The sequence below is a fragment of the Pristiophorus japonicus genome, chromosome 2 (genome assembly GCF_044704955.1).
Source record: "Pristiophorus japonicus isolate sPriJap1 chromosome 2, sPriJap1.hap1, whole genome shotgun sequence".
Taxonomy (NCBI): Eukaryota; Metazoa; Chordata; class Chondrichthyes; family Pristiophoridae; genus Pristiophorus; species Pristiophorus japonicus.
Window position 1 is genome coordinate 175,450,563 of NC_091978.1, and position 26,056 is coordinate 175,476,618.

At 44.7% G+C, this 26,056-nt stretch overlaps 1 protein-coding gene across 3 annotated transcripts in view; it reads right to left on the reverse strand.

Moving 5' to 3' along the window:
- Positions 1-26,056, reverse strand: part of wdr19 (WD repeat domain 19) — a 207,555-nt gene that overhangs the window by 35,089 nt on the left and 146,410 nt on the right. For all 3 annotated transcript variants that reach the window (XM_070870424.1, XM_070870419.1, XM_070870426.1), the window contains 4 exons: positions 16,772-16,855; positions 13,921-14,067; positions 12,265-12,389; positions 3,934-4,043 (listed from right to left, as the gene is read on the reverse strand). In XM_070870424.1, the coding sequence (XP_070726525.1) occupies positions 3,934-4,043; positions 12,265-12,389; positions 13,921-14,067; positions 16,772-16,855 (466 nt within the window). The remainder of the gene's footprint in view (positions 1-3,933; positions 4,044-12,264; positions 12,390-13,920; positions 14,068-16,771; positions 16,856-26,056) is intronic.

Below are 26,056 nucleotides of genomic sequence, written 5' to 3' on the forward strand. Positions count from 1 at the left end.
ATAGAACACAAATTGCGGCGAATACTTACCTCGCGATTCTCCGATATCTGTAGGCCCATTTCCACCTCAGCTCGGCGCAGCAGGAGCTGCTGGGGGCAGAGCTACAGCCCTGTGCCAAAAACAGTGCCGACAGCTGTGCGCGTGCCCAGTAGCTCCCGGCCCTCCCAGCGCGTCCTGTCTCCGGGGCGACGACCTTATCCCTGACCGAAGGGACGTCGCCCCTATCCCAGGCCGATTGGCCTGACGCATCTTACCTGGCGGCTGGGCCCCCCCCCCGCCACGGGCCTCTCACTGGGGGCGGGCCCCACCCGAAGTCCTCATTAGAGCCGGCGGCGTCGTCGGCGTCGGAGCCCCGCCCGAAGAGTTGTCTGCGTCGGCGGCCCGGCATCGGCTGCGTGTGGGCAGGGCTTTGTCGTCGTCTTCTCCCATCCCCCTTCATCTTCTCCGCCCCCCACCGTTCATCCTCTTCTCCCCCCCCCCCTCGCTTCTCCCCCCCCCACCCCTCTCTTCTCTCCCCCCACACCCCTCTCTTCTCTCCCCCCACACCCCTCTCTTCTCTCCCCCCACACCCCTCTCCTCCCGCCCCCCCCCCCCCTCTTCTCCCGGGTGCTGCAGTAGGGGAGTAGAAATAATTTTTTATTTATTGAGTGATTTTTAATGTTTTTTTTGATTGATTTATTTATCATTTATTATTGATGATGGCTCTTTACTTGTAAAAGTGAAGTGTTTAATGTTTGTAAACCCCCCTTCCCCCACCACCCCCATCTCTCAGTTTTCGCTGCCTAAACTTGTAAAACAGACGTAAGTGGCTGGACATGCCCCCTTTTGAAAAAAAAACTGTTCTAAAATGGAACTATTCTAACTGACTAGAACTGGAGCAAACTAAATGCCGAGAATTGCAATTTCTAAGATGCTCCATTCTAAACTAGTTGCTCCAAAAAAAATAGGAGCAATTCATGCCGAAACTTGAGCACATAGACTGTGGACTATCACTGGAAAATTTATTGGAACACTTATTCATTTCGGGCATATTTCCTTTCACTGTCTTTTTCCCCAAATGTACAACTTTACATTTCTCTGAATTGAACTACATCCACCACCTACCTATCCATTTCACTGTTTATGTCCTCCTGCAATCTTGCAGTTTGCCACACCCCCTAACACGGTACAGTCTCCACCACTTATAGCAGGTGCATTCATGCAAACGCGATTTGCCCACTACACCCAATGGCCAGTATAATGTGGTAGCGTTAATTTCAAGTACTGCAATTTTGTAGTGTGTGAAGCACCTTGACTTCTTGACCTGATGGGACTGCTATGTCAATGCAGTTGTTCTTTTAAGTCATTATTTAAATGAGTTTGCAATCTGCTTTACTCTTGGTCCAATTTTGAGACTTTGTAGATGTTGCTATTCCTGTTGTAACAAAGTTTTTGTTTAGATAGTTGTTTGAAAATATAAGGCATGAATTAGATATTTTTGTCTCTGGTGTAAAAGTTACAACTGCTGGATTACTGCTATAATATCCCCACAATATGCTGTAAAGTAACTAGCTATCTTATAGCTTCAATGTAAAGTGAATGAAATGCATTGAACATTGTTCAAGCACAATTGGCTGCAAATTGTATAATGTTTCTCATGCATCGAAGCTGTCATAGCCTAAGGGAAGTGAAGTCTGCCTCAATAATGAGACTCTTTTATTACATTCAGTGCATCTTCATTATCATCATCATCATCATAGGCAGTCCCTCGGAATCGAGGAAGACTTGCTTCCACTCAAAGCGAGTTCTTAGGTGACTGAACAATCCAATAAGGGAATTACAGTCTCTGTCACAGTTGGGACAGACAGTTGTTGAAGAAAAGGATGGGTGGGACTGGTTTGCAACACGCTCCTGCCGCTGCCTGCACTTGGTTTCTGCATGCTCTCAGCGATGAGACTCGAGGTGCTCAGCGCCCTCCCAGATGCTCTTCCTCCACTTAGGGTGGTCTTTGGCCAGAGACTTCCAGGTGTCTGTGGGGATGTTGCATTTTATTAAGAAGGCTTTGAGGGTATCCTTGAAACGTTTCCTCTGCCCACCTGGGACTCGCTTGCCATGTAGGAGTTCCGAGTAGAGTGCTGGCTTTGGGAGTCTTGTGTCAGGTATGTGAACAATGTGGCCCAACCAGCAGAGCCGGTCGAGTGTGGTCAGTGCTTCAATGCTGGGGATGTTGGCCTGATCGAGGACACGAACGTTGGTGCATCTGTCCTCCCAGGGGATTTGCAGGATCTTGCAGAGACATCGCTGGTGGTATTTCTCCAGCGATTTGACATGTCTACTGTATACGGTCCATGTCTCTGAGCCATACAGGAGGGTGGTATCACTACAGCCCTGTAGAACATGAGCTTGGTGGCAGATTTGAGGGACTGATCCTCAGGCGGCCGAAGGCTGCACTGGCGCACTGGAGGCAGTGTTGAATCTTGTCGTCGATGTCTGCCTTTGCTGATAATAGGCTCACGAGGTATGGAAAGTGGTCCATGTTGTCCAGGGCCGTGCCGTGGATCTTGATGACTGGGAGGCAGTGCTGTGTGGCGGGGTCAGGTTGTTTTATCTTACGGATGTTTAGTTTAAGGCCCATGCTTTCATACGCCTCAGTGAAGATGTTGACTATGACTTGGAGTTCAGTCTCTGAATTTGCGCAGACGCAAGCGTCGTCCGCGTACTGTAGCTCGACGACAGAGGTTGGGACGGTCTTGGATCTGGCCTGGAGATGACGAAGGTTGAACAGGTTCCCACTGGTTCTGTAGCTTAGTTCCACTCCTGCAGGGAGCTTGTTAAGTGTGAGATGGAGCATTGCAGCCAGGAAGATTGAGAAGAGTGTTGGCGCGATGACGCAGCCGTGCTTGACCCCGGTCCGGACATGGATTGTTAACGAGATGCTATTTACTTATGTTTGTTCTTACATTCAGTGCAATGTGGTTTGAACTAGTGAGTAAACTGTTGCTTTTGCCCAAAATAAACAGAGCACCTAAGTCTTATAACCAGCAACTTTGAAATTGACATTAATGCAAATGGTTATTGGTTATTGCTTTTTGGCCAATATAAGCAAGTGTCCCTTTTAAACATGGACGTTTTAAGTAGTGGAGACTGTATAAACACATTTCAATATCATTCCTCCAGTGCCCATGTTAAAATCATTTATTATAGATCGAATAGTTCCAGCACAGATCCCTGCAGCATACCACTGCCCACATCCCATCAATTTGAAAACATGCATTTATCCCTATTTTTTGGGCATTTAACTAACTATCTCTCTATCGAGCTGCTTACATTTATGTATGAAGTTTTTTTTATGTGGCATCACCTACCACATTATAAAAGTCAAATAAATTAGTCAAACATGACTTGCCCTCTACAAATCCATACAGAATATCCCTCATTAACCCTTGCCTTTCTATGTGTTCACTAACTTCACCTTGTACTTGGACTCTCAAAGCTTACCCACAACTGAGGTATGACCAACAGGTCTGCAATTTCCTGGCCTATTTATTTTCTGTGTTTTTGAACAGAGGAGTAACATTTGCCGTCCTCCAGTCCTTTGGCATAATTCCTATTTCCACAGATTTTTGGGGAGTTGTGCTTAGTTCCTTTGTTATCCCATCCCAGCATCCTTCAGTATTCTGGGATAATTTTCTACTTTAAATCCTATTAACTTTTTCAATAGTGAGTTGTTCACTACTTATCTCCAGTGTAGATCATTCACATACTTTTCGGGTATTTCAACAGTCCCACTTTTAGTTTTCTGTGCAAAAACTGAGACAAAATCTCAGTCGTTCTTCAAAATGGGTTCAAAACTCATTGATAATTAGAGTAAACTTATTTTTTGCCTACTTGGTTACACCCATCTCAAATCTGCTGATCTAGGAAGGGGAAGCTAAGATTACTTCATGTACTTACTCGGGTGTACTGGCCACAAAGCATGAAGAATTTTCCGGCCAGGAAATGTTTCTTTTCACCTTCAAAGTACAATGCAATACTCTGATAGTCCTCGTTATTTGCATCAGAACCTGCAGAGAAGCACATGTAACCTTACATACTGGAATCTAATCTAAACTAACAATGCTTTGCTAAAGAAAACAGATACTTTTAATCAAAAACTTTAATTCATCTGAGGAAATAGAAAACAACTGAGTTGGCTGCAGTGGTGACTAGCTGTGCAATATAGATCAGATTAGTCCCAGGTTCAATCTTCTGTCAGTGCTAAGTTAAATGATCTTCAGCCAAGGTGAGGATAAAGACACTGAAAATGGCTTCAGAACCACTGCAGTATGGGAAAAATTGGCCAGGGTACCTGCTCCGAATTGTTACCCAGCAATCCAACAACCACTGCTGAAAGTACATGTGTGACTCTCAAGGGGGTATGCTATATTAGATTTAGTAATGAGTAATGAGCCAGATTTAGTCAGCAGCCTAACAGCGTGTGATCATTTATCTAACAGCGATCAAAACATGATCAAGTTCAAAGTAGTGTTTGAAAAGGAGAAATGCGAAACAGCTACTAAGATTCTAGATTTAGGTAAGGCTTACTTCAACAGGATGAGACAGAGACTGTCCACAGTAAACTGGGATAATCTGTTAATGGGTAAAATGACAGAAGATCAGTGGGAGGTGTTCAGAAAATAATTTAATGTGATACAGAACCAGTTTATACCCCTGAGGGGCAAGAGCTCTACTTGCCAAAAGAACCAGCCATGGACAACTAATTGAGAGAAGAGTAGAAAAAGGCAAAAAATAGCACAGATCCTGGTGAATGGGAAAGATACAAAAAACAGCAAAAGATAAAAAAACAATAGTAAGAGTTACAAAAAGGGAGTATGAAAAGAGACTTACAATATCAAAATTAACACAAAGGAATTTTACAAGGGTGGCCAGGAGCAATGTTGAATCCTTAAAAACTGATACAGGTACAACCTCCGAAATCTGGAAAGCTCGGGACCGAGGCCATTCCGGTTTTTGGGTTTTTCCAGATTTCAGAACAGAAATCTGACATCCCGAATCCAGAAGCCCCTGGGCTAAGATTCGGGTTTTTGGAGACCGGAGTTAGAAAGAAATAAACTGCCTGGGAAAAACTTGCTTTGCAGCCCTTGGAACAGAGGTAGGTATGAAGACCTGCAAAAAAGGTAAATTAAAGTTTTTATTTTTAAATTATTTTGCAGCGATTCAATAGTTAAGTGTCTTGTGATTTTTTAAATATTTTTTTCGGTGTGTGTCTGTGCATGTGGAGTGCCGGGGCTGGGGGGGCGGGGGGAGGAAAGAGATTATTTACAGAATACTGACCAGAATACTGGTGTCCGGTTTTCTGAACATTCTGGTTTATGGAACTCCGGATTTCGGAGGTTGTACCTGTATTGATGATGCTGCCAATGATAATAAGGAAATGGTGGACATGTTGAAAAATTACTTTGCATCAGTATTTACAGCAGAGGAAGAGGATAGCATGTCAGAAATCCCAAGGAAAATATTGAATCAGGGACAGGGACTCAATAAAATTAATGTAAGCAAATTAACATTAAAGAAGAAAATAATGCATCTAGAGTTTCAAATCCCCAGGACCAGATAGTTTCCACCCCAGGGTTTAAAGGAAGTAAGTGAGCACATTGCAGATGCCCGAACTATAATCTTCCAAAGTTCTCTCGATTCAGGAACCATCATTTTAGATTGGAAGATTGCGCTGTCACTATTTAAGAGTGGCGAGCGGGGGAAACTAGGGAATTATACTATATTAATCTTCCCGACCCGACCTGTAAGGCAGCACCACACCGGCAGTAGCGGGGACAAAAGCAGCAAGCAGCCCCAGCCACTGCAGGGAGCAGTGCGAGCAGGTACCAGAGGGTGACAAAGGAGAACAGGACGACTACATTCGACATCACAGGAAAGCAGGGAAGTGATTGGTTGGTGAGTTTTTCTCGCTCTTTTCTTGCTTTAAATTAAGGGCCTTAAATTAAAGACCGGGATCAATAACTAAAAACCAAATCTAATGAATTAAATACATTAGAGATGGCAGGGCAGACAATATGTCACTGCTGGTGGATGCCATTGAGGTCCATGGCGACCACATCTGCAGCAAGTGTCTGCAGCTCGAGGAACTTCGGCTCCACATTGATGAGCTGGAGTCCAAGCTGCGGGCACTACGACACATCAGGGAGGGGGAGAGTTACCTGGACGCCGCGATCCAGGAGCCAGTCACACCAATTAGAGTAATTAATTCAAATTCGATCCGTGGTCAGAGACAGGAAAGTGTGACTACGATGAGGAAAATATGGGGACTCAGGATGGAGTGATGGAGGAGCCTCAACCCTTGCTCTTGTCCAACAGTTTCGAGACCCTTACTCGCTGTGTGGACGAGAGCATGGACTGCAGGGAGGATGAGCAAACTGACCACAGCACCGTGGTACAGGGGGCCATTCAAGTGGTGAGAGTAAAAAGAAACATTGTAGTAGTAGGGGACAGTATCAATAGGGGGATAAATAAGGTTCTCTGCAGCCAAGAGTGAGAGTCTTGAAGACTGTGAAACCTGCCCGGTGCCAGGGTTAAGGACATCTCCTCAGGGCTGGAGTGCAACTTAGAGTGGGAGGGGGAAAATCCAGTTGTCGTGGTCCACATGGGGACCAATGACATAGATAGGACAAACAAAGAGGTCTGCTGAGAGATATGAGCAGCTAGGGGCCAAATTAAAAGGCAGAACCACAAAGGTAATAATCTCTGGATTACTACCTGAGCCACGAGCAAATTTGCATAGGGTAAATAAGATCAGAGAGTTAAACACTTGGCTCAAAGACTAGTGTTGGAGAAATGGGTTTTGGTTCATGGGACACTGGCACCAGTACTGGGGTAAGAGGGAGCTGTTCCGTTGGGGGGCTCCACTTAGACCGTGGTGGAACTAGAGTCCTGGCAAATCAAATAACTAGGGCTGTAGAGAGGGCTTTAAACTAATTGTTGGGCAGGGGGTGAGGATTCAGATGAGTGGAAATTTAAAAAGTCAAAGAATAAGGAGAAGGCAATAGAGCAGGGTAGCACTGGGGGAAATGAAAACCAGAGCATGCCAGGGAGGGACAGAATGTATAAACATAAAGGTGAATCAAAAAGTGGGGTCAAAGCAGGAAAAATTGGTAAAAAAACAAATTAAGAGCTCTTTATCTGAATGCATGTAGCAATCGTAACAAAATAGATGAGTTGACGGCAAAAATAGATGCAAATGGGTATGATCTGATATGCATTATAGAGACGTGGTTGCAAGGTGACCAGGATTCAGGAGTATTTGACAATTTGGAAGGACAGACAGAAAGTAAAAGGAGGTGGGGTAGCATTGATAATAAAGGATGAGGGGTTGGGGGTAATATATTAGCATGGATAGAGGATTGGCTAACTAACAGAACACAGAGAGTCAGGATAAATCGTTCATTCTCTGGTTGGCAACCAGTAACTAGTGGGGTGCCGCAGGTATCAGTGCTGGGACCCCAACTATTTACAATTTATATTAACGGCTTGGAAGAAGGGACTGAGTGTAATGTAGCCAAGTTTGCTGACGATACAAAGATGGGAGGAAAAGCACTGAGGGAGGAGGACACAATAATCTGCAAAAGGGCACAGACAGGCTAAATGAATGGGCAAAAATTTGGCAGATGGAGTATAATGTTGGAAAGTGTGAGGTCATTCAGTTTGGCAGAAAAAAAATCAAAGAGCAAGTTATTATTTAAATGGAGAAAGATTGCAAGGTGCTGCAGTACAGCAGGAACTGGGGGTACTTGTGCATGAAACGGGGGTACTTGTGCATGAAACACAAAAGGATATAGTAAGTATGCAGGTACAGCAAGTGATCAGGAAGGCCAATGGAATCTTGGCCTTTATTGCAAAGGGGATGGAGTATAAAAGCAGGGAAGTCTTGCTACAGCTATTTGGGTACTGGTGAGACCACACCTCGAATACAGCGTGCAGTTTTGGTTTCCATATTTACAAAAGGATATATTTGCTTTGGAGGCAGTTCAGAGAAGGTTCACTAGGTTGATTCCGGAGATGAGGGGATTGACTTATGAGGAAAGGTTGAGTAGGTTCGGCCTCTACTCATTGGAATTCAGAAGAATGAGAGGTGATCTTATCGAAACGTATAAGATTATGAGAGAGCTTGACAAGGTGGATGCAGAGAGGATGTTTCCACTGATGGGAGAGACTAGAACGAGAGGGCATGATCTTAGAATAAGGGGCCACCCATTTAAAACAGAGATGAGGAGAAATTTCTTCTCTCAGAGAGTTGTAAATCTGTGGAATTTGATGCCTGAGAGAGCTGTGGAAGCTGGAACATTGAATACATTTTAGACAGAAATAGACAGTTTCGTAAACGATGAGGCGTTATGGGGAGCGGGCAGGGAAGTGGAGCTGAGTCCATGATCAGATCAGCCATGATCTTATTGAATGGCGCAGCAGGCTCAAGGGGCAGTATGGCCTACTCCTGTTCCTATTTCTCATGTTCTTATGTTCCTATGAGATCAGTTTGTTAGTGAGAAACGAGATTGGCTTAGAAGATCAAGATGTTGAATCAGTTTGGGTGGAGATAAGGAATAATAAGGCGATAAAGTCACTGGTGGGCGTAGTCTATAGGCCCCCTAACAGTAGCTACACTGTTGGACGGAGTATAAATCAAGAAATAATGGAGGCTTGTAAAAAAAGGAATGGCAATAATGATGGGCGATTTTAACCATCATATTGATTGGACAAAGCAAATTGGCCAGGGTAGCCTTGAGGAAGAGATCATAGAGTGTATCCGGGATAGTTTCCTTGAACAGTATGCTGCGGAAACAACCAGGGAGCAGGATATCTTTGATCTGGTACTGTGTAATGAGACAGGATTAATAAATGATCTCCTAGTAAAGGATCCTCTAGGAATGAATGACCATAACATGGTTGAATTTCAAATTCAGTTGGAGGTTGAGAATTTTGGATCTCAAACCAGTGACCTAAGCTTAAATAAAGGAGACTACAAAGCTATGAGGGCAGAGTTGGCTAAAGTGGACTGGCAAAATAGATTAAAGACGGTTGATGAGCAGTGGAAGACATTTAAGGAGACATTTCATAACTCGCAACAAAAATATATCCCAATGAGAAGGAAAGACTAAGAGCAGAGATAACCATCTGTGGCTAACTAAGGAAATAAGGGATGGTGTCAAATTGAAAACAAAGGCATACAATGTGGCCAAGGCTAGTGGGAGGGCAGAGAATTGGGAAACTTTTAAAAGCCAGTAAAGAACGACTAAAAAAAATGATAGAGAAGGAAGATAGATTATGAAAGTGAACAAGCACGAAATATATAGATAGATAGTAAGAGTTTCTACAGGTACATAAAAAGGAAAAGAGTGGCTAAAGTAAATGTTGATCCCCTAGAGGATGAGACTGGGGAATTAATAATGGAGAATAGGGAAATGGCAGAGACATTGAACAAATATTGTGTATCAGTCTTCACAGTAGAAGACACGAAAAACATCCCAATAGTGGATAATCAAGGGGCTATAGGAAGGGAGGAACTTAATGCTATAACTATCATTAATGAAGTAGTACTCGCTAAAATAATGGGACTAAAGGCGGATGTCCCCTAGACCTGATGGCTTACATCCTAGAGTCTTAGAAGAAGTGGCTGCAGAGATAGTGGATGCATTGGTTGTAATCTACTAAAATTCCCTGGATTCTGGGGCGGTCCCAGCGGATTGGAAAACCGCAACTATGACGTCCCTATTTAAAAAAAGGAGGCAGACAATAAGGAGGAAACTATAGACCAGTTAGCCTAACATCGGTCGTTGGGAAAATGCTGGAGTCCATTATTAAGGAAGCAGTAACGGGACATTTGGAAAAGCATCATTCAATCAAGCAGAGTCAGCATGGTTTTATGAAAGGGAAATCATGTTTGACAAATTTGCTGGAGTTCTTTGAGGATGTAATGAGCAAGGTGGATAAGGGGGAACCAGTGGATGTGGGTATTTAGATTTCCAAAAGATATTCGATAAGGTGCCACATAAAAGGCTACTGCACAAGATAAAAGTTAATGGGGTTGGGGGTAATATATTAGCATGGATAGAGGATTGGCTAACTAACAGAAAATTGAGAGTCAGGATAAATGAGTCATTTTTGGTTGGCAAACAGTAACTAGTGGAGTGCCACAGGGATCGGTGCTGGGTCCTCATCTATTTATATTGGATGCTGTTCAGAGAAGGTTCATTAGGTTGATTCCGGAGATTAGGGTGTTGACTCATGAAGATAGGTTGAGCCTATACTCATTGGAGTTCAGAAGAATGAGAGGTGATCTTATCGAAACATATAAGATAATGAGGGGGCTTGACAAGGTGGATGCAGAGAGGATATTTCCACTCACAGGGGAAACTAAAACTAGGGGGCATAGTCTCAGAATAAGGGGCCGCCGATTTAAAACTGAGATGATGAGGAATTTCTTCTCTCAGAGGGTTGCAAATCTATGGATTGCTCTGCCCCAGAGAGCTGTGGAGGCTGCATCATTGAATATATTTAAGGCGGAGACAGACAGATTTTTGAGTGATAAGGGAATAAAGGGTTCTGGGGAGCGGGCAGGGAAGTGGAGCTGAGTCCATGATCAGATCAGCCATGATCTTATTAAATGGCAGAGCAGGCTCGAGGGGCCAGGTGGCCTACTCCTGCTCCAATTTCTTATGTTCTTATGTCCTTAACATCTGTTGTCGGGAAATTACTAGCGTCTGTAATTAAGGATAGGTGACTGAACATCTTGAACATTTTCAGCTGATCAGAGAGAGCCAGTATGGATTTATGAAAGGTAGGTCATGTCTAACAAACCTGATTGAATTTTTTGAAGAGGTGATTAAAGTAGTGGACAGGGCAATGTTTATGGATGTTATTTAAATGGACTTCCAGAAGGCACTTGATAAAGTCTCTCATAAGAGACTGTTAACTAAGGTTGAAGCCCATGGAATTGAAGGCAAATTATTGACATGGTTAGGAAATTGAATGAGCTGCTGGAGACAGAAAATAGGGATAATGGGCAGGAACTCTAATTGGCAGGATGTGACTAGTGGTATCCCGCAGGGATCTGTGTTGGGGCCTCAACTATTCACAGTATTTATTAGCGACAAGATGATGGCATAGAAAGCCACATATCCAAATTTGCCGATGACACAAACTTGTAGGCAGTGTAAATGAAAACATAAAACTACAATGGAATATTGATAGACTAAATGAATGGCAAATGGATTTCAATGTGGGCAAATATAAGGTCATACACTTTGGACCAAAAAAGGATAGAGCAGAGTACTTTCTATGGTGAAAAGCTAAAAACAGCGGCGGTCCAAAGAGACTTGTGGGTCTAGGTACATAGATCATTAAAATGTCATGAACAGGCACAGAAAATAATCAAAAAGGCCAAATGAATGCTGGCCTTTATATCTAGATGATTAGAATACAAGGGGTAGAAGTTATGCTGCAGCTGTACAAAGCCCCGGCTGGACTGCACCTGGAGTATTGTGAGCACCACACTATAGAAGGATATAGTGGCCTTAGAGGGAGTGCAGCGCAGGTTTACCAGAATTATACCTGGACTCCAAGGGTTAAATTAAGAGAGATAACACGAATTAAGGTTTATTCCCTGGAATTTAGAAAGTTAATGGGTGATTTGATCAAAGTTTTCAAGATATTAAAGGGAACAGATAGGATAGTCTAGGACAAGGGGGCATAGTCTAAAAACTAGAGCCTGACCTTTCAGGAGTAAAATTAGGAAACAGTTCTACACACAATGGGTGGTAGAAGTTTGGAACTCTATTCCGCTAACGGCAACTGATGCAAGATCAATTGTTAATTTTAAATCTGAGATTGATAGATTTTTATTAACCAAAGGTATTAAGGGATACGGGCCAACGGCAGGGATATGGCGTTAGGTCGCAGATCATCCATGATCTCACTGAATGGCGGAACAGGCTTGAGGGGCTAAATGGCCTACTCCTATGTGAGGGTGAGGTATCAGAGAGCACCTTGTGACATTGATGCAGAAATTGGGAGAAAAAAGATGGAAGAAAACAAAGAAAATCTTGAGATGTAGACAAAATCACAAATGGTCGCAGGAAAAGAAAACTTAATTGCTATGTCTGATGTTTTGACTGAGAATTTTACTGAAAACTGCTGCAAATATAAATCATAAGTTTATATTTGTGCTGCATGTGTTTGTTTTCAACCCAGCTCCTCCTCTCCCAAACGTGGGCTTACCAATGATGTCAGCATAGACTTCCATTTGATTATGTTGCTGTGCAAGCTGAAAGGCTTCATCATTACACTTAGACATCACCAGGAATTGGATAGCAGAGCCATAGTCACCGAGATGCAGGAAGAACCTAAAAGGAAACAAAAACAACCTCTTCACAAGAACCAGCACATCATTTATATTATAACACTAATTTATATACAACTTAATTTTATACCTTAAGGAAACTTTAGTTTTTGTTTATGTAGGGTCAATGTTTTAAAGTTATAGAGGGCGAAATTGGTTATCAGCCTGGTTGGGGGTGGTAACTTCTCCGGGGCTGGACAATCTGCGCCCGGTGCAGAGGTCCCGTCCCGAAAGCGAAATTGGTGTTACCACCCCTCACAGGATGTGGAGCGCAATGTTCTACGCTCCACTTCCTTTCGGTGCAGGATCAGGGGCACTACCTAGGCGCATCACGGAGCGCAACGCGGACTCTTCACGTAGCGCTGACGCGTTTCAACGCCCCTCCCCTTCTGTTAAAGGGGAGGGACACTGTGAGCTCTGCAGGCCCTTTGATGGTCTCCATTGGGCCACCAGGGATGCCATGGCCGCAGACAGGCACCGAGACGGAGTGCTGGATTGCACAATCATGGCACGGACCCCGCTTCATTGCTGGACAACAGTCCGACGGTGAGCCAGGGAAGGAAAAAGAAATGGTGGCTTGCGGTGCAGCACACTGCCACTTTAAGTTTCGTCCCGCAATGGGTGTGTGACCCGGTTCGTGACCCGCGAGGCTGGCGCGGGCACCACCCATGGCAGCCTCACGGGACACTGGTCAATTTACGTTGCGGGCGAAAAGGGGTTGGCGTGCACGACGATGACGTCATCATCGCCGGCGCAACGGCCCGGACGCTACCAGCGGGGCACGTCGCTAATGGATTTGCGTCTCCGCTAACTCCCGTGCAATTTCACAGGAGCTGGTAGTGCATCGCCCCTCCCCCCCCCGCCCCCAAACTGGCCGAAAACACTTTCGCGCCCCGTTAGCGCCCCCCTGGAGGTGCTAACAGGAGGCGCAGAACTGGGGAATTTCAGTCCCATAAAATGCTGATTATAGCATAGCATATAACTGGTCAACAAATGCAATTGCAGTTAGAAAGGAAAAATGAACTACTATTTCCATAGTATCTTTCACATTCTCAGGATGTCCCAAATTAACTACTTTTGAAGTGTAGGCACTTATTTTGTAGGTGAATGCAACAGTCAATTTGAATACAGCATATTAGACAAATGCCTAGTTAATCTGTTTTGGTGATGTTGGATGATGGAAGAATGTTAACCAGGACACCTGGAAAACTTGAACAGTGCTGTGAGATATTTTGTGTCCACCTGAACCCTCTGATACAAAAGATAGCACCTCTGACAATGCACTAATCCCTCAGTATTGCACTAAAGATTTGAGATTGCATGCTCAAATTCTGCAATGAAGCTTGAATCATAGCCTCAGAGGCCAGATTGTTTCCACAGAGACAAGGAGGCAAGGTGATACTTCGTTGTTCGTTATATGCAGTGACTATGGTGATGCGCATGATTAAATTTTATTCTAGAAATCTATTAGGACACAATAATCCTAGAATTGCACATGTGCAGGTAATTATAGTTGATTAAACTAGCCTGTGTACCTGGCTACCATTTTGGCACCATCAATTGACTGGGTTTCTCGGATGATACGAACAGCTTCTTCTGGATTACTGAGATGATCCAACTGAATTCGAATCATACTGTCCCAGTCTTTGGCATTTTCATAAGCTATTGCAGCTTCTTTATATCTAGAAGGCAATCACAAAAGAAAGCAGTTTAATTGTAAATTCCCCAAATCAAAATATTAACCTTGGCAACCAGGTCCAATGTGGAAAATTGCACAGGTATGTCCTATTCACAAAAAACAGGACAAATGCAACCTGGCTAATTACTGTCCTATTAGCCTTCTCAATCATCAGCAATAGGGCATGGTTGGGGAGATCGGTAATTCTGGGGGTGGGGTGAGTAGAGTGTGGTTTGGGGAAGGGCGGTGATCGAGGAGGTTAGAGTGTGGATGAGGGTGTGTGTCAGTGAACATGGGGGATAAAGCATGGTTGGTGGGGTCGGTGATCGTGGGGGGGGGGTGGAGCGTGCTTGGTGTGGTTGGTGATCGCAGGTGGGTCGGGGGCAGATCGTGGAGGTGGGAGGGCGTCAGAAAGATCGCATGGGAGGGGTGGTCGCAGATCGTGGAGGTAGGGTTTTACAGGGTAAGCTTGCTGGGCGGGGGTGGGGGCGGGGGAAACACTTCTGCTCCCCTTGGCCAATAAGCAGTTGTACAAGTGCACATCTTATGGATCCAGCCATCCTTTACCTGCCGGGTTTCCCAAGGCCAAGCAAACACGGCCCTCACGGGTTAAAAATAGAAACTGCGTTAAAGTGGAGCCACATAGGGCCTTAAAAGGATTCAATGACCAACCCACCTCCTGAGAGCAGGTTGGTCACTGTTAAAACTGGTTTGAGGGGCTTCGCCTCCATTAAAACTGGAAGTGGGTGGGTTCGAGGCAGGTTAGGGTCGTGATTGCAATTTAGCTTCCCATCGACTCATACCCACCTATTTTTGGGGTTTAAAATAACCTCCAAAATGTCTGGTATATCTATGGTGTGAAATAACCCAAATCAAATTGAGGTAGGTGGTGATGTATGTACTCACATTGCTTTGACTTCACACTGAATGCAGTGCAAGTTGGTACAAAACTGAATACCTCTTAAGTGACATTTTTAATCTCTTTCATTTGGATACTGTTCTTTGCTCATATTAAAATATAACTGATAGCCAGCAGTGCAATTTGGATCTGCGGAACTGACACATATGCTCAGTACTTGGATTAAAATAAAGTTCTCCCTAAGGATTGATGAAAATTGCTCATGAGGGGTTTTAAGAGTCGATTAAATTATGAAAACAGGTTGCATAAACTTGGTTTGTATTTCCTTGAGTTTAGAAGGTTGAGAGGTGATCAAATCAAGGTGTTTAAAATGAAGAAGGCATTTGAGAGAGTAGATACAGAGGGCTCAATTTTGGCCCACTCCTTTTTTCGGTGCACTTACCGGAGATGCGCCGCTTTTCTCCGTTCAGAAGTGCGGCAAAAAAATTCCTCCCCACTTTGGCCGCTGTCCGGCCTCTCCCCGGTCATCGCGCAACGTGGCCAGTCAAGTTGGGGGCGGAGCCAACGTCCTGCGCTGAAAACAGTGCCGGAACGTCTGCACATGCGCATTGGAGTCGGGTCGCAATGTCCGCGCATGCGCAGTAGCGCCGAAATTTGGCAATTGGCCATTTTTAAAATGAATCGTAGCTGCTTATTTTGCCGTTTGCTTGCTGCAACCTGTGTGATTTTGCTTCCTGCAGCCGCTGTGTGTGCTCTGATGTCAGAAGTTCAATCGCTGCCGCCCCTAGCCCTGGCTGATTGGCCTCCCAGTGCATTGTCGTCCCACACCTATCCCAGGCCGAGTGACCTCCCGCACCGGCCGGCCCGCTGCCTTCCCGGGATAAATTTTCAGATGAAGGTAAGGCTTACTTCTATTTTTTATTTGTTATTGAATGCTTATTACTTTTTGTGCTTTGTTTAGTGCTTTGTAAGTCTTGGTGCTTTAGGTGCAGGTCCTTTCTGCATCCCTTCCCGCTCCTATCCCAGGCTGAATGGCCTCCGATGTACCTACCTGCGCTGAGTTCTTAACTCTCCGCAAGGGTTTTCTGAAGTGGCCTAAGTAGATTTGGAGTAACTATTAAGCTGGCCAAAGTGGCCTAAATGGCCAAAACTGGTGTAGGTGGCTGGTAATGCCCCCTTTTGAGAAAAAACAAAACTAAACTAAAAAAATCGTAACTAACTCACTTACACTGGCGCAAATTGAATATACAAAATGGGGAGTTTTAAGATACGCCAGAAAAATCAAGTTATTCAAAAAAAAACTGAACAACTCCTGGCCAAAATTGAGCCCAGAGAAACTATTTCCTCTGGTATAGGAATTCAGAATAAGGGAGTACAATCTTAAAATTAGAGCTCGACCATTCAGGAGTGAAATCAGGAAGCACTTTTTGGAAGTAGAAATCTGGAACTATCTCCCCAAAAGGCTGGGTCAATTGAAATTTTCAAGACAGATTGATATATTTTTGTTGTACAAGGGTTTCAAGAGCTATGGAGCTAAGGTGGATAAATAGAGCTCAGATACAGATCAGCTATGATCTGAATGAAACATAGAAACATAGAAAATAGGTGCAGGAGTAGGCCATTCGGCCTTTCGAGCCTGCACCACCATTCAATAAGATCATGGCTGATCATTCACCTCAGTACCCCTTTCCTGCTTTCTCTCCATACCCCTTGATCCCTTTAGCAGTAAGGGCCATATCTAACTCCCTCTTTGATTGAATGGCAGAACAGGCTCGAGGGGCTAACATGTCTACTCCTACATTCCTATTACCTACAGTAGTAATTCTATTCCAGTTGTACAAGACTGTACCTGCCATCAGCTTCTTTGGCCTTTGCATACTGCAGGTGTATCTTGGGAGATGTTACATGAGGAAGAAGCTCTCCAACTTTTGCCCTGGGTTTTAAAAAAAAAAAGATCTTTAAATGTCTGTGTCTGACAGAAATGTTTCCTCAGTAGAAGCATGAAAAACAATAATTATGCAATACAATATGCAAACATTGGAATGATTTTTAAAAATCTATCACAGGTTTAATCTACCAACCTGACATTACACACTTTTGTGTTCTAATCAGAGGCTACTTTGTAAAAAAAAGTCTGTGAATTGCTTATAATTTTACAGGTTATGTAACTTAATCTTTGGGCTTTCTCACAACATTTTTATGTTTACATAAGAAATAGGAGCAGGATTAGGCCATCCAGCCCTTTGTGCTTCTCTGATTCTCTGACTGCAAAAGCTTCTATAGATATGTGAAGAGAAAAAGATTAGTGAAGACAAACATAGGTCACTTGCAGTCGGATTCAGGTGAATTTATAATGGGGAACAAAGAAATGGCAGACCAATTGAATAAATACTTTGGTTCTGTCTTCACAAAGGAAGACACAAATAACCTTCCGGAAGTACTAGGGGACCGAGGGTCTAGTGAGAAGCAGGAACTGAAGGATATCCTTATTAGGCGGGAAATTGTGTTAGAGAAATTAATGGGATTGAAGGCCAATAAATCCCTGGGGCGTGATAGTCTGCATCCCAGAGTACATAAGGAAGTGGCCCTGGGAATAGTGGATACATTGGTGATCATTTTCCAACAGTCTATCGACTCTGGATCAGTTCCTATGGACTGGAGGGTAGCTAAGGTAACACCACTTTTTAAAAGCGAGGGAGAGAGAAAACGGGTAATTATAGACCGGTTAGCCTGACATCAGTAGTGGGGAAAATGTTGGTATCAATCATTAAGGATGAAATAGCAGCGCATTTGGAAAGCAGTGACAGGATCGGTCCAAGTCAGCATGGATTTATGAAGGGGAAATCATGCTTGACAAATCTTCTGGAATTTTGTGAGGATGTAACTAGTAGAGTGGACAAGGGAGAACCAGTGGATGTGGTGTATTTGGACTTTCAAAAGGCTTTTGACAAGGTCCCACACAAGAGATTGGCGTGCAAAATCAAAGTATATGGTATTTGGGGTAATATACTGACGTGCAGAGAGAACTGGTTGGCAGACAGGAAGCAGAGAGTCAGGATAACTGGGTCCTTTTCAGAATGGCAGGTAGTGACTAGTGGAGTGCCGCAGGGCTCAGTGCTGGAACCCCAGCTCTTTACAATATATATCAATGATTTGGATGAAGGAATTGAGTGTAATATCTCCAAGTTTGCAGATTACACTAAGCTGGATGGCGGTGTGAGCTGCGAGGGGGACGCTAGGAGGCTGCAGAGTGACTTGGACAGGTTAGATGAGTGGGCAAATGCATGGCAGATGCAGTATAACGTGGATAAATGTGAGGTTATCCAGGTTGGGGATAAAAACGCAAAGACAGAATATTATCTGAATGGTGGCAGATTAGGAAAAGGGGAGGTGCAACGAGACCTGGGTGGCATGGTTCATCAGTCATTGAAAGTTGGCATACAGGTACAACAGGCGGCGAAGGCGGCAAATGGTATGTTGGCCTTCATAGCTAGGGGATTTGAGTATAGGAGCAGGGAGGTCTTACTGCAGTTGTACAGGGCCTTGGTGAGGCCTCACCTGGAATATTGTGTTCAGTTTTGGTCTCCTAATCTGAGGAAGGACGTTCTTGCTATTGAGGGAGTGCAGCAAAGGTTCACCAGACTGATTCCCGGGATGGCAGGACTGACATAGGAGGAGAGACTGGATCAACTGGGCCTTTATACATTGGAGTTTAGAAGGATGAGAGGGGATCTCATAGAAACATATAAGATTCTGACGGGACGGGACAGGTTAGATGCGGGTAGAATGTTCCCGATGTTGGGGAAGTCCAGAACCAGGGGACACAGTCATAGGATAAAGGGTAGGCCATTTAGGACTGAGATGAGGAGAAACTTCTTCACTCAGAGTTGTTAACCTGTGGAATTCCCTGCCGCAGAGAGTTGTTGATGCCAGCTCATTGGATATATTCAAGAGGGAGTTAGATATGGCCCTTATGGCTAAGGGGATCAAGGGGTATGGAAAGAAAGCAGCAAAGGGGTACTGAGGGAATGATCAGCCATGATCTTATTGAATGGTGGTGCAGGCTCGAAGGGCCGAATGGCCTACTGCTGCACTTATTTTCTATGTTTCTATACTCCAACCCCCTTGCAATAAAGGCCAACATTCCATTTGCCTTCCTGATTACTTGCTGTACCTGCATACTAACTTTTTGTGTTTCATGCACAAGGACCCCCAGGTCCCTCTGTATTGCAGCACTTTGCAATTTTTCTCCATTTAAATTATAATTTGCTTTTCTACTTTTTCTGCCAAAGTGGATAACCTCACATTTTCCAACATTATACTCCATCTGTCAAATTTTTGCCCACTCACTTAGCCTGTCTATATTCTATTGCAGATTTTTTGTGTCCCCCTCACAATTTGCTTTCCCACCCATCTTTGTATCATCAGCAAACTTGGCTACATTACACTCGGTCCCTTCATCCAAGTCATTAATATAGATTGTAAATAGTTGAGGCCCCAGCACCGATCCCTACGGCACCCCACTAGTTACTGTTTGCCAACCGGAAAATTACCCATTTATCCTGACTCTCTGTTTTCTGTTAGTTAGCCAATCCTTTGTCCATGCTAATAAATTACCCCAACCCCGTGAACTTTTATCTTGTGCAGTAGCCTTTTATGTGGCACCTTATCGAATGCCTTCTGGAAATCCAAATACATCACATCCACTGGTTCCCCCTTATCCACCCTATTCATTACATCTTCAAAGAACTCCAGCAAATTTATCAAACATGATTCCCCTTTCATAAAACCATGCTGACTCTTGCTTGATTGAATGCTTTTCCAAATGTCTTGTTACTGCTTCCTTATAATTCCGAATGACAGATGTTAGGCTAACTGGTCTATAATTTCCTGCTTTCTGTCTTCCTTTTTTTTAAATAGGGATGTTACATTTGCGATTTTCCAACCCACTGGGACCTCCCCAGAATCCAGGGAATTTTAGTCGATTATAACCAATGCATCCACTATCTCTGCAGCCACTTCTTCTTAGGCCCTAAGACCCAAGCCATCAGGTCCAAGGGACTTATCTGCCTTTAGTCCCATTATTTTACCGAGTCTTACTTCTTTAGTGATAGTGATTGTAGTAAGTTCCTCCCTTCCTATAGCCCCTTGATTATCCACTATTGGGATGTTTTTAGTGTCTTCTACCGTGAAGACTGATATAAAATATGTGTTCAAAGTCTCTGCTATTTCCCTGTTCCCCATTATTAATTCCCCAGTCTCATCCTCTAGGGGAGCAACATTTACTTTAGCCACTCTTTTCCTTTTTATGTACCTGTAGAAACTTTTACTATCTGTTTTTATATTTCGTGCTAGTTTATTTTCATAATCTATCATCCCTTTCTTTATATTTTTTTAGTCGTTCTTTGCTGGCTTTTAAAAGTTTCCCAATCTGCTGGCCTCCCAATCCTCTAGCCACTTTATATGCCCTTGTTTTCAATTTGATACCATCCCTTATTTCCTTAGTTAGCCACGGATGGTTATCCCTTCTCTTACAGTCTGTCCTTCTCATTGGGATATCATCATCATCATAGGCAGTCCCTCGGAATCGAGGAAGACTTGCTTCCACTCCTGAAGTGAGTTCTTTGATGGCTGAACAGACCAATACGAGAGCCACAGACTCTGTCACAGGTGGGACAGATAGTCGTTGAGGGATGGGGCGGGTGGGACTGGTTTACCGCTCGCTCTTTCCGCTGCCTGCGCTTAATTTCTGTATGCTCTTGGCGTTGAGACTCGAGGTGCTCAGCGCCCTCTCGGATGCACTTCCTCCACTTAGGGCGGTCTTGGACCAGGGACTCCCAGGTGTCAGTGGGGATGTTGCACTTTATCAGGGAGGCTTTGAGGGTGTCCTTGTAGCGTTTCTGCTGCCCGCCTTTGGCTCATTTGCCGTGAAGGAGCTCCGAGTAGAGCACTTGCTTTGGGAGTCTCGTGTTTGGCATGCGGACTATGTGGCCTGCCCAGCGGAGCTGATCGAGTGTGGTCAGTGCTTCAATGCTGGGGAAGATGGCCTGAATGAGGACGCTGATGTTGGTGCGTCTGTCCTCTCAGGGGATTTGTAGGATCTTGCGGAGACATCGTTGGTGATATTTCTCCAGCAATTTGAGGTGGCTACTGTACATGGTCCATGTCTCTGAGCCATACAGGAGGGCAAGTATTACTACAGCCCTGTAGACCATGAACTTGGTGGCAGTTTTGAGGGCCTGGTCTTCAAATTGAAGATTGGGATATATTTTTGTTGTGAGTTATGAAATATCTCCTTAAATGTCTGCCACTGCTCATCAACTGTCCTACACTTTAATCTATTTTCCGAGTCCACTTTAACTAACTCGGCCTTCATACCTTTGTTGTCTCTTTTATTTAAGCTGGTTTGAGATTCAACTTCTCACCCTCCAACTGAATTTGAAATTCAACCATGTTATGGTCACTCATGCCTCGAGGATCCTTTACTTGGAGATCGTTTATTAATCCTGTCTCATTACACAGTGCCAGATCTAAGATAGCCTGCTCCCTGGTTAGTTCCACAACCTAGTGTTCAAGGAAACTATCCCGTATACAGTCTATGAACTCTTCCTCAAGGCTACCCTGGCCAATTTTCTTTTTCCAATCAACATGAAGGTTAAAATCGCCCATGATTATTGCTGTTCCTTTTTTACAAGCCTCCATTATTTCTTGATTTATACTCGTCCAAGCTACTGTTAGGGGGCCTATAGACTATACCCACCAGTGACTTCATCCCCTTATTTCCTTTTCTCCACCCAAAACTGATTCAACATCTTGATCTTCTGAGCCAATATTGTTTCTCACTAATGCACTGATATCCTTTATTAACAGAGTTACGGCACCTCCATTTCCTTTCTGTCTGTCCTTCCGAATTGTCCAATACTCCTGAATAATTAATTCCCAGCCTTGGTCACCTTGCAACCACGTCTCTGTAATGGCTATCAGATCATACCCATTTGTATCTATTTGTGCCGTCAACTCATCTATTTTGTTACGAATACTGAGTGCATTCAGATAAAAAGCTTTTAAATGTGTTTTTTTACCATTTTTTCCTGCTTTAACCGCACTTTCTGATTCACTTTTATGTTTATACATTCTGTCCTTTCCTGTTAAGCTCTGGTTTTCATTTCTCTCAGTTCTACCCTGCTCTATTGCCTTCACTTTATTCTTCGACTTTTTAAATTTCTACTCACCTGAACCTTCCCCCCGCGCCCCCCCCCCCAGTAATTAGTTTAAAGCCCTCTTTACAGCCCTTGTTTTTTGATTTGCCAGGACCCTAGTCCCAGCACAGTCTAAGTGGAGCCCATAACAACGGAACAGCTTTCTCTTACCCCAGTACTGGTGCCAGCACCCACAAACCAAAACCCGGAGCCTGACGTCGGTAGTGGGTAAAATGATGGAATCAATTATTAAGGATGTCATAGCAGCGCATTTGGAAAGAGGTGACATGATAGGTCCAAGTCAGCATGGATTTGTGAAAGGGAAATCATGCTTGACAAATCTTCTGGAATTTTTTGAGGATGTTTCCAATAGAGTGGACAAGGGAGAACCAGTTGATGTGGTGTATTTGGACTTTCAGAAGGCTTTCGACAAGGTCCCACACAAGAGATTAATGTACAAAGTTAAAGCACATGGGATTGGGGGTAGTGTGCTGATGTGGATTGAGAACTGGTTAGCAGACAGGAAGCAAAGAGTAGGAGTAAATGGGTATTTTTCGGAATGGCAGGCAATGACTAGTGGGGTACCGCAAGGTTCTTTGCTGGGGCAACAGCTGTTTACATTGTACATTAATGATTTAGACGAGGGGATTAAATGTAGTATCTCCAAATTTGTGGATGACACTAAGTTGGGTGGCAGTGTGAGCTGCGAGGAGGATGCTATGAGGCTGCAGAGTGACTTGGATAGGTTAGGTGAGTGGGCAAATGCATGGCAGATGAAGTATAATGTGGATAAATGTGAGGTTATCCACTTTGGTTGTAAAAACAGAGAGACTGACTATTATCTGAATGGTGACAGATTAGGAAAGGGGGAGGTGCAACGAGACCTGGATGTCATGGTACATCAGTCATTGAAGGTTGGCATGCAGGTACAGCAGGCGGTTAAGAAGGCAAATGGCATGTTGGCCTTCATAGCGAGGGGATTTGAGTACAGGGGCAGGGAGGTGTTACTACAGTTGTACAGGACCTTGGTGAGGCCACACCTGGAGTATTGTGTACAGTTTTGGTCTCCTAACTTGAGGAAGGACGTTCTTGCTATTGAGGGAGTGCAACGAAGGTTCACCAGACTGATTCCCGGGATGGCGGGCCTGACATATCAAGAAAGACTGGATCAACTGGGCTTATATTCACTGGAGTTCAGAAGAATGAGAGGGGATCTCATAGAAACGTTTAAAATTCTGACGGGGTTAGACAGGTTAGATGCAGGAAGAATGTTCCCAATGTTGGGGAAGTCCAGAACCAGGGGTCACAGTCTAAGGATAATGGGTGAGCCATTCAGGACCAAGATGAGGAGAAACTTCTTCACCCAGAGAGTGGTGAACCTGTGGAATTCTCTACCACAGAAAGTTGTTGAAGCCAATTCACTAAATATATTCAAAAATGAGTTAGATGTAGTCCTTAGGGGGATCAAGGGGTATAGCGAGAAAGCAGGAATGGGGTACTGAAGTTGCATGTTCAGCCATGAACTCGTTGAATGGTGGTGCAGGCTCGAGGGGCCGAATGGCCTACTCCTGCACCTATTTTCTCTGTTTCTATGTTCTATGTTTCATTTCTCCCACACCAGTCTTTGAGCCATGTGTTTCACTCTCTGATCTAATTTACCCTATGCAAATTTGCTCATGGCTCAGGTAGTAATCCAGAGATTATTACCTTCGTGGTTCTGCTTTTTAATTTGGCCACTAGCTGCTCATACTCCCTCAGCAGAACCTCTTTGTTTGTCCTACCTTTATTGTTAGTAGCCACGTGGACCACGGCAACCGGATCTTTCCCCTCCCAGTCCAAGTTCCTCTCCAGCCCAGAGGAGATGTCCTTAACCCTGGCACCGGGCAGATAACACAGCCTTCGGGACTCACGCTCTCTTGGCTGCAGAGAACAGTATCTATCCCCCTAATGATACTGTCCCCTACCAGTACAACGTTTCTTTTTACTCCCCCCACTTGAATGGCCCCCTGGTCAGTTTGCTCATCCTCCCTGCAATCCCTGGTCTCGTCCACACAGGGAGTAAGAGCCTCGAACCTGTTGAACAAGAGCAAGGGCTGCAGCTCCTCCATCACTACATCCTGAGTCTCCATACCTGCCTCACTCGTAGCCACACCCTCCTGTCCCTGACCACGGATCGAATTTGAATTAATTAATCTAATTGGTGTGACTAGCTCTTGGATCATGGCGTCCAGGTAACTCTCCCCCTCCCTGATGCGTCGTAGTGTCTGCAGCTCAGATTTCAGCTCAAAGCGGAGCCAAAGTTCCTCGAGCTGCAGATGTGGTCGCCATGGACCTCAATTGTGTCCACCAGCTTCCACATGCTGCAGCAGTGACACACTACAATGTATTTAATTAATTCGATTTAGTTTTTAATCCCAGTCCCTAATTTAAGGCCCTTAATTTAAAGCAAGAAAAGAGAGAAAAACTCACCAACCAATCACTTACCTGCTTTCCTGTGACGTCGAATGTAGTCGCCCTGTTCTCCTTTGTCGCCCTCTCTTACCTGTTCGTGCTGCTCCCTGCTCTTTTACCTGCTCGCTGGTGGTGGAGCTCCCTCACAGGTCGGGGGTCGGCGCTGTATGACCCACTTCCTGCTCCCTCGACCCTATTCCGATCAAACTGCTGACCGCCCAACTTCCTTTTCTGGCTCCCATGTTATCCATGTTCCTGATATTGTTAACAATTCTCTCTTCTCACGTACTGTCCCCTTCTCCTTCAAATCTGCTGTCATCAATCACTCCTTTACTCAAAACGCCAACCCATGAACCCTTGAGCCTTGCAAACTACTGCCCATCTCCAACCTCCCTTTCCATTCCAAAGTCCTTGAATGCGTTGTCAGGCCCCAAAACTGTGCCCATCTTTCCCAGAACTCCATGTTTGAATGCCTACAATCAGGTTTCCACCTGTCCCAGTACTGAAACAACTCTTATCCAAGTCACAAATTGCATCCTTTGTGACTGTGACAAAGGTAAATTATCCCTCCTTGTCCTTCACGAACTGTCTTCAGCCTTTGACACGGTTGACCACTCCATCCTCCTCCAACACCTCTCCACCACCGTCCAGCTGGGTGGGACTGCATTCGTCTGGTTCCATTGTTATCTATCTAATTGCAGCTAGAGAATCACTAACAATGGCTTCTCTTCCCGCTCCTGCATCGTTATCTCTGGTGTCCCTGAAGGATCTATCCTTGGTTCCCTCCTATTTCTCATCTACATCATCATCATAGGCAGTTCCTCAAAATCGAGGAAGACTTGCTTCCACTCCAAAAATGAGTTCGCAGGTGACTGTACAGTCCAATACAGGAATTATAGTCTCTGTCACAGGTGGGACAAACAGTCGTTGATGGAAAGGGTGGATGGAGAGTCTGGTTTGCCGCGCGCTCCTTCCGCTTGTCCTACGGATGCTCTCGGCGACAAGACTCGAGGTGCTCAGCGCCCTCCTGGATGCTCTTCCTCCACTTAGGGCAGTCTTGGGCCAGGGTTCCCAGGTGCTGGTAGGGATGCTGCACTATCAACGAGGCTTTGAGGGTGTCCTTGAAATGTTTCCTCTTCCCATCTGGGGCTCGCCTGCCATGTAGGAGTTCCGAATAGTGTGCTTGCTTTGGGAGTCTCGTGTCGGGCATGCGGACGATGTGGCCCGCCCAACAGAGCTGGTCGATTGTGGTCAGTGCTTCGATGCTGGGGATGTTGGCTTGATCGAGAATACTGATATTGGTGCATCTATCCTCCCAATGGATTTGCAGGATCTTGCGGAGGCAGCATTGGTGATATTTCTCCAGCGCTTTGATATGTCTCTGAGTCATATAGGAGGGCGGGTATCATTACAGCCTTGTAGACCATAAGCTTGGTGCCAGATTTGAGGTCCTGGTCTTTGAACACTATCTTCCTCAGGCGACC